General features: G+C 37.2%; 1 protein-coding gene across 1 annotated transcript in view; it reads right to left on the bottom strand.

The window, feature by feature from the left end:
* Nucleotides 1–7,935, bottom strand: part of RAD18 (RAD18 E3 ubiquitin protein ligase) — a 207,545-nt gene that overhangs the window by 182,450 nt on the left and 17,160 nt on the right. Inside the window, exons 3-4 of the mRNA XM_007945846.1 lie at nucleotides 7,636–7,697; nucleotides 5,569–5,639 (exon numbers count right to left, since the gene is read on the bottom strand). Coding sequence (XP_007944037.1) covers nucleotides 5,569–5,639; nucleotides 7,636–7,697 — 133 coding nt within the window. The remainder of the gene's footprint in view (nucleotides 1–5,568; nucleotides 5,640–7,635; nucleotides 7,698–7,935) is intronic.

The raw sequence follows: 7,935 nt of genomic DNA, 5'->3' as shown, positions 1-7,935 counted from the left end.
GCTTTGGGAGGAACGGTTGGAGAAAGGGCTGGAGGGAGGCAGCATGTCTGGGCTTGCAGTAATAGGCCTTGGGTTACTGCTGGTAATCCTGTCTTCCTCTTGTGGGATTAGAGGAGGTCAGAATATGTGGCCTCCTTGCCGTTTTTGTAAGTACCTAGCGCATCGATGTATAATAGGACAATAGAGTAATAAATACAAGTAAAATATATACGACAATATTAATGATAGGAATCTTTTTTTTTAGGTCCCTATATTCCAGGTACCAGGCTGGGTATCTTTTACTACAACTGTTCATTTCTAACACTTACAACAATCCCTACAGATAGCAACAGTATTAGACTCATTTTTCAAATGAGGAAACAGAGGCCAAATAGTTTAAATAGCTTGATCACGAGTACATCGGAACTAGTACCGGAGCCCACTTCTGCCTGACTCCAAAGCCAGTCTCCTTTAAATTACACCACAAGAAAAGGTTAAATTATATTGTATATATACTTTGTGACATACCAAGAGCATATCTACTATAATTCTCTTCTAAAGTATTCAAATTCTTAAACCTAGAATACTTGGAGAACAACTTGTATCTTGATGGTGAATAAACCAAAGCTGTAAATGATGTTCAAGACTCATACTCAAAAAAATGATGCAGCTGTAAACTGGCTGCTATGCAAAATTTGGGAAATAATATTTTCTTACTTAGGTCAAGAATGACTTAGACAAAAAAACTCTAATTAAATTTTTGTTTAATACAACAGTGTAAGAACACTATTTTAAATAAAATTGAGTCCAGGAAAAATATGTGTTATTTGAAGATAAAAGGCAAAAAGTGTATGTAACATCTGCATGTCATCCTTGTGTCTGAAAATTTCCAAAATTATTTCCAACATATTTCTAGTATTTGGTTTAGAAAATTACATTTTTAAAAATCATAATGGCACATAAAATGGTAAGGACAGGTACCAAAGAGGAAGAAATTAAATAGAAAAGCAATATTGATATCTTACACTTAAATCATAAGATTAAACTTCCTCCCTCATCAATATCTCCTTTAAGAGCTCAGACAAGTAATAGAACTGATTAATTTCAATTTCATCCCTACTAATTTTGTAAAAGAAGTACCACAAACGTCCAAGAAGTGTTCACCATAAGGATAATGGCAGTAACAATGGCAATTCCAAAAAGGCAAGCAGAGGGAGAAGCAAATGATAAAATCCATACCACATCTACAAAGAATGCTTCACACGCCACTACACTCACTGTACTGAATAATTAGACAGCCTCTTCCTTTTTTGGGAGGAAAGGAGAAGAGCAGAGCTCTTCCATTCCAAGGCCTCCTTTAAGAACCCAAAGATACTGAGCACTTCTCTTCAACAACTACAGGCTGTGATTTGTGATGCACCCATTTCCTACAGTGGAAGTGATTATGCCTTCAGCACCAGCACAGGAAAAGCCGACAAGCCCTGAGATACAGTTTTACTGTCTCAGAGAAAATCAAATACCCAATCAATTCCATGCTCAGAGTACCTTATAACATGAATGAATCTGGAGGACATTATTCTAAGTGAAATAAATCAATCACAAAAGGACAAATATTGTAAGACCTCACTTTTACAAAAACACAAGAACAGGTATAAATACAGAAATCAACATTCATTGTTGGCTACCGGGATTAAGGTGGACAGAAGGAAATCACTCTCTAGATAGTACACAATTGTTATATTTGGTGACAGGAAAGGCAATATTGCATGTGGGTGATGTGTGCACAACTTGCACAACCAAGGTAAAGGATGATACTAAGTGCAGCACAAGAATAATGGACATTTTTGGTAAATGTTATAGCATATATAATTTTGCAACAATTAAAAATTGTATGTGGTTCCACAGGTAGATACAGAAGTATATATGTGTATAGGAAGGTATATGTGTATATACATGTGCATACTTAAGTGTATCTGTAGACATACGTTATACACACACACACACACACAGAGTTCTAGTGGTGCAATGCATAAAGCATTTGACTGCTAGCCAGAAGGTTGGTAGTTCAAATTTACCAGGTGCTCCACAGAAGGAAGATGGGACAACCTACTTCCATAAAGGTTTACTGCCTTGGAAACTCAATGGGGGTTGCTGTGAGTCAGAATCAACTCAATGACAGTAGATTTACAGCATATACAATTTTGCAATAACGATAAAAAATGTATGTGATTCCATAGGTAGATATGCATTCATATATGCATATAGGAAGGTTTTTATGTGTATACACATATGCATGTATAGGTGTACCTGTAGACATATATTGTTGTTGTAGTTGTTGCTGTTATGTGCCGTCAAGTCAGATCCGACTCACAGCGACCCCTCCTTGGGTTTCCAAGGCAGTATGTATCACTACGGAAGTAGATTGCCCCATCTTCCTTCCGAGGAGTGGCTGATGGGTTTGAACCGCCAGCCTTCTGGTTAGCAGTCAAGTGCCTTAGGCACTATGCTACTAGAGCTCCCAGACATATATTATATATATTTTACACACACACACACACACACATACAATGTATGAGTGCACTGCATATATATTCATATACATAATAAACCACATTGGAGGCAAAGTTATGGATATTTTTTAGGCATAACCAAGCATAACTAAGCACCTCGCAGGATTGGTTTATTGAGTTTCAAGATTTAGGATCACAGTCTCATGGGATAACTCAGTCAACTGGCATAACATAGTTCATAAAATACATCCTATTTTGGTGAGTAGCATCTAGAGTCTTAAAAGCTTGCAAGCAGACATCTAAGATACAACTACATCTACTCCTCACTTACCTATTATCTCATTATTTGACATTTCACATTTACGACAATAGTAAAAAAATCTGATTATTTTGCATGTTAATAATGTATTTCTACTAGTAACAAACACCAAGGTGCAGGCAAGAGTAACTCTGACTGTGATGGTTAAAGTTATATGTCACCTTGGCTAGGCTTTAATTAATTCTCAGTGGTTTGGCAGTTATGTAATGATGTCATTCTTCCATTTTCTTTCATTTCCATAACAACCTGGTCTATAGAACCTATATCAATAAGTGAGGAGTGGGTGTATTTGTTTCTACTCGTCTGGAACAGATGAGAAAGGAGAAACTGGTTTACAAGTTTCACAAACCAAACCAAGGCATCATGTGTCCTGAGACCAGGAGAACTAGATGGTGATTGGCTACCATGACCAGGGACATAATATATGGTCCGGGATAGAATGAGAGGAAGAAAAAAAAAATGTATGTGTGTGTGTATACATACATATATATACATATATACATATATGGATATATGTATATATGTATATGTATATGTGTGTGTGTGTGTGTGTATATATATAAATAAATAATAGCCAGACTTACTGGAGCAGTAGAGACTACGACTAGAGGAAGCCCTGGAGCCTACAGCCCTGAGATACCCTTTGAATTTTGAACTGAAATCCTCCCAGAGGTCACCTTTTAGCTAAATAACAGATTGGCTCATAACATAATACCACCTGTGAGTTCTGCAATCCTTTCAAAAAAAATCATCTATATGAGACCAAATGGTCAACATTTACCCTGATGCAAAAAAGGTAAAGGGGTTAGGGGCAGCAGGGAAACTATTAATGGAAATAAAACACCAGAACAGAAATAATTAGAATACTGTCATGTTGTATAAAATGTAAGCAATATCAGTGAATAATATGTATGGAAACTGTTAAATGCAACCCAATGTGCTGTTTAAACTTTCACCAAAAACACGTCATGAATGGAATTATGTCCCCCCCAAAATACGTGTCATTGGCCAGGCCACGATTCCCAGTACTGTGTGATTAGCCTCCATTTTGTGGTATGTTGTAAATCCTAATCTCTGCCTGTAATTAATGAGGCAGGATTAAGTTATGTTAAAGAGTTATGTTAAATATGTTTATCATATTAATGAGGCAGGATCAGGGTGGGATGCATCACCCTTACTTAAACCACTACCCTTACTCAGGTCACCACCCTGATTTTACATAAGTGGAGTTTCCCTGGGGTGTGGCCTGCATCACCTTTTACCTTACAAGAGATAAAAGAAAAGAGAATGGAACAGAACAGGGAGGACTTCAATACCACCAAGAAAGAAAAGCTGGGAGTAGAGTGCATCCTTTGGACCCAGAGTCCCTGTATTGAGAACCTTCTAGACTCAGGGGAAGATTGACCCCAAGACATATGGAGATCTCCAAGAAACACAGGACCCACATATATTGAAAAGACTTTCACCAGAGCTGACAGAGAGAAAAAGGCTTCCCCTAGAGCCAGTGCTCTGAATTCAGACTTCTAGGCTCCTAAACCATGAGAGGATAAATTTCTGTTTGTTAGAGCCATCCACTTGTGGTATTTCTGTTATAGCAACACTAAAAAACTAAGACAAATAATTATAAAAATAAATAAATTCCATGCTGAAGACAAGGCTCCATCTTCTCTCACAGACTAATTGCTGAAGAATTTTAAAATAAAAAAAAAAGAGTAACTTTAATCATGAGATTCAGAGACTTTCAGAGTTTCTTAATCTAAGAAAGTACACCATCCTTTTATGACCTTGTTTGGGGAAACAATTAACCAATTCTCAGAATGTCTTTTAGATGAGTTCAGAGTACTAAACTTGAGCACTTCTAAGATGGAAATCAATGAACAAAAGTGAAGCTCTATGGTAAGAAATCTCTTTACATTTTTACATGCAATATAAGTTACCTTCAAGAATGTTCCAACAATGTAAGTTACATGCTTAAGTACAGGGCATCTAACTATAATCTAAACATAGTATGTTCTTAATAAAAATTTGTTTGACTTGCATGATGAAAACTAAAAGTAATTCAAGATATTGATTGGCAGAACATGCCTTTTCATATTCCTTTGGGTGATAAAACTCACTTTCACCATCATGCATTGGTCAGTTAAGAAATAAAGCTACATTTCTGAGATTCTTAAGTATCAACAAGTGTATACTTCACATGGCACATCATTTTACACGTGCTGTATAAACAGATTAAGAATTAACAAATTAATTCATAACAGATACCGAAGCAATTATAGATATGTGTGCACATATGGATTAGTATACACATATGTATAGCTCTGTCCACTGAGAATGCCTAGAAGCTATGACATCCCAGTAGCAAAGACCACATCCAGTACCCAGAGCTTGGTTTCTAAATACCATTATCCAATAAAAGGAACCAAGTTTCCTTGGAGAATTAGCTGTGTTGAAGACTGGAGCAAAAAAAATAAAAGATGAATCTGGAGGATCTTTATAGTACCCAAAAATAAGAAAGTGCTCAAATTTGCATTTTAACACTAAATTGTTTCTCATGACAGGAGAATTTCTATTAACTAAAGGATGAAAACCTTACTACTATTGGATTTTTCCATTTGTGAATAATGACATTGATGCTTCCCTTCTTTTACCCCCAAAATAAACCATCTTGCATTCCCTAATCCAAAAATGTACAGCATAAAGTGGAGACACATCCAAAAGACAAGTCAGTTAGGAGTTAGTCACAAAATTAAAGCATACCGTGCAATGTTCAAACTTTTTACCAGTTCATCTAATACACGGTTATTTTTCAGGTCCGGCTCTGTGACTGTCTAGAAAAGAAAAACAATAGATGGGAAAAGGTCAGAAACAATAATTAAAGTGTCACAGTCTTGTTTTTGAAAATGTGTGACCCATCCTCCTGAAACTCTTCATTCCACTCAGTCTTCCACTTCCAGGAAAGCCTCAAAATAATGTTCATTTATCTCATCATACCAATACAGAATTTTAAAACAGTGAATCAGTACCTGCTGCCTGGAAGCCTGACAAAAGTTCTCCAAAGCATCTGCTAAAATCATATATGCTCTGTACTGAGAAAGAAAAGACCTAATATGGACAAGAATCCTTCTTCAAATGCCAGCATTGTTTTCCCCAAAATTTCTCCTCAATAGCAGAAGAGAGATGTTCTTTGAAGTACTAATGCTAGAAGAGATACTAAATGTTTAAAGAGACTTTGAAAATAAGACTGGTTTTCAGAAATGCAAGAGGAAAATGCTAAATTATTTAGCATAACTGGTAAACAGCTTATATCAGTGATGACACCATCTTGACAAAAGCATTGCAGAATTGTGGTAAAGAGCTCAGACTCGGGAGCCAAACTGCACCACTTCTTACGTAAGGAAACAGTTCAGAGAAGTTCAATGACTTGCTGATACCATATGCCCAAAATCTTTAACTAGTCCCAGTATTCTTTCTGTTTGACCTCACTTTCTTTTTTTCTTTATTCCTACTTATGGTTAATTTCCCTTTTTACCTTTTCATCTATTCCAACTACTATAAATACTTTAGAAACCATGACAATAAATTCCATAGTATTTTCCTGAAGGTCTGGTTTGGGAAAGAGGTAAGGAGCTGGATAGGCTGGGTTATGAACTGGTCAATCATGAATCTTTGTCTTTGGCACAAATACTTACACCAGTACTTTACAAATGAACATCAGATTTATTTTTTTATAATTTCTCTCAGATTTCCCACCCAAGGAAAGAAATTATAAAAAATGAAACCCACTGATAATGAGTAGATTCCAACTCAAAACCACAAAAGCATGGATCATAGATTTAAAAAGCACTATATGGGAGCTCTGGTAGCATAGTGCCTTCACTTGCCTGCTAACCAGATGGCTGGCAGTTCAAATCCACCAGCCACTCCTCGGAAGGAAGGTTGGGCAATCCTACTTCCGTAGTGATACGGCCTCGGAAACCCAAGGAGGGGTCGCTATGAGTTGGGTTTGACTCAACGGCACATAACAACAACAACAACATATGTTGATCTTAAAAATCAGTTTTCAATTACTAAACCACATTTGTTGTTGTTGTTGTTGTTGTTAGGTGCTGTTGAGTCGGACCCAACTCATAGCAACCCCTCCTTGGGTTTCCGAGGCAGTATCACTACGGAAGTAGATTGCCCAATCTTCCTTCCGAGGAGTGGCTAGTAGGTTTGAATCACCAGACTTCTGGTTAGCAGTCAAGTGCCTTAGGCACTACACTAGCAGATCTTAATGAATAACTGAACAAAGCCAAGTTCTCCTTGGCTTTGCCTCTACCCATGGTATTTTTTGTATAACAAACCAGTTGCAGTCAAGTTGATTCAGACTCATGGCAGCCTCGTGCATGTCAGAATAGAACTACACTCCACGGGTTTTCAAGGGCTGATTTCATACCTCCAGGCCTTTCTTCTAAAAGAAGTTCTGGTGGCATAGTGGGTACGGCATTTTGCTGCTAACCAGAAGGTCAACGGTTCAAACCCACAGCTGTTCATTGGGAGGAAGATGGGGTGACTTATTTCTATAAAACTTACAGCCTTGGAAACCCAGTGGGGTCACTATTAGTTGGAATCACCTCAACAGCAGTGAGTGTGGGTTTAGGCCTTTCTTCTGAGGTGCCTCTGGACAGACTCAAACCTCTAACCTTTTGATTAGCAGCCGAGCATGGGAACCATTTGCACCACTCAGGGATTTCTTTCTGTACACATGAAGCAGAAATATTTGCACCAAAATTATTGTTAAACAACAACAACAAAAAAGAAACAAAGAAAAACTGAAAAACTCACCACACAGCAAGTAGGACACTGAGTTTTATAGGATAGAAATTTTCTTATACAGAGAGAACAATCTGGAAAAAGAAAAAAAAGCAACATAGTAAGTTAATTAAGGTATATTAATAATACAGGAATCTGACCTCTTAAAAAGTCTGACTTATATTACTATTTTTAATCAGTGATCTTTAACCTAGGGCATTTTGAAAGTCCTAGAACATCTTCCTCATCTAAGATGTTGTTGTTGTTGTTATGTGCCGTCGAGTCAAACCCGACTCATAGCGACCCCTCCTTGGGTTTCCGAGGCAGTATCAC

The sequence above is a fragment of the Orycteropus afer genome, unplaced genomic scaffold (genome assembly GCF_000298275.1).
Source record: "Orycteropus afer afer isolate SDZICR_OR568_19922 unplaced genomic scaffold, OryAfe1.0 scaffold00144, whole genome shotgun sequence".
In the NCBI taxonomy this organism is placed as follows: domain Eukaryota; kingdom Metazoa; phylum Chordata; class Mammalia; order Tubulidentata; family Orycteropodidae; genus Orycteropus; species Orycteropus afer.
Note: the sequence above shows the minus strand (reverse complement) of the source record. Positions and strands in the feature narration are given on the sequence as shown.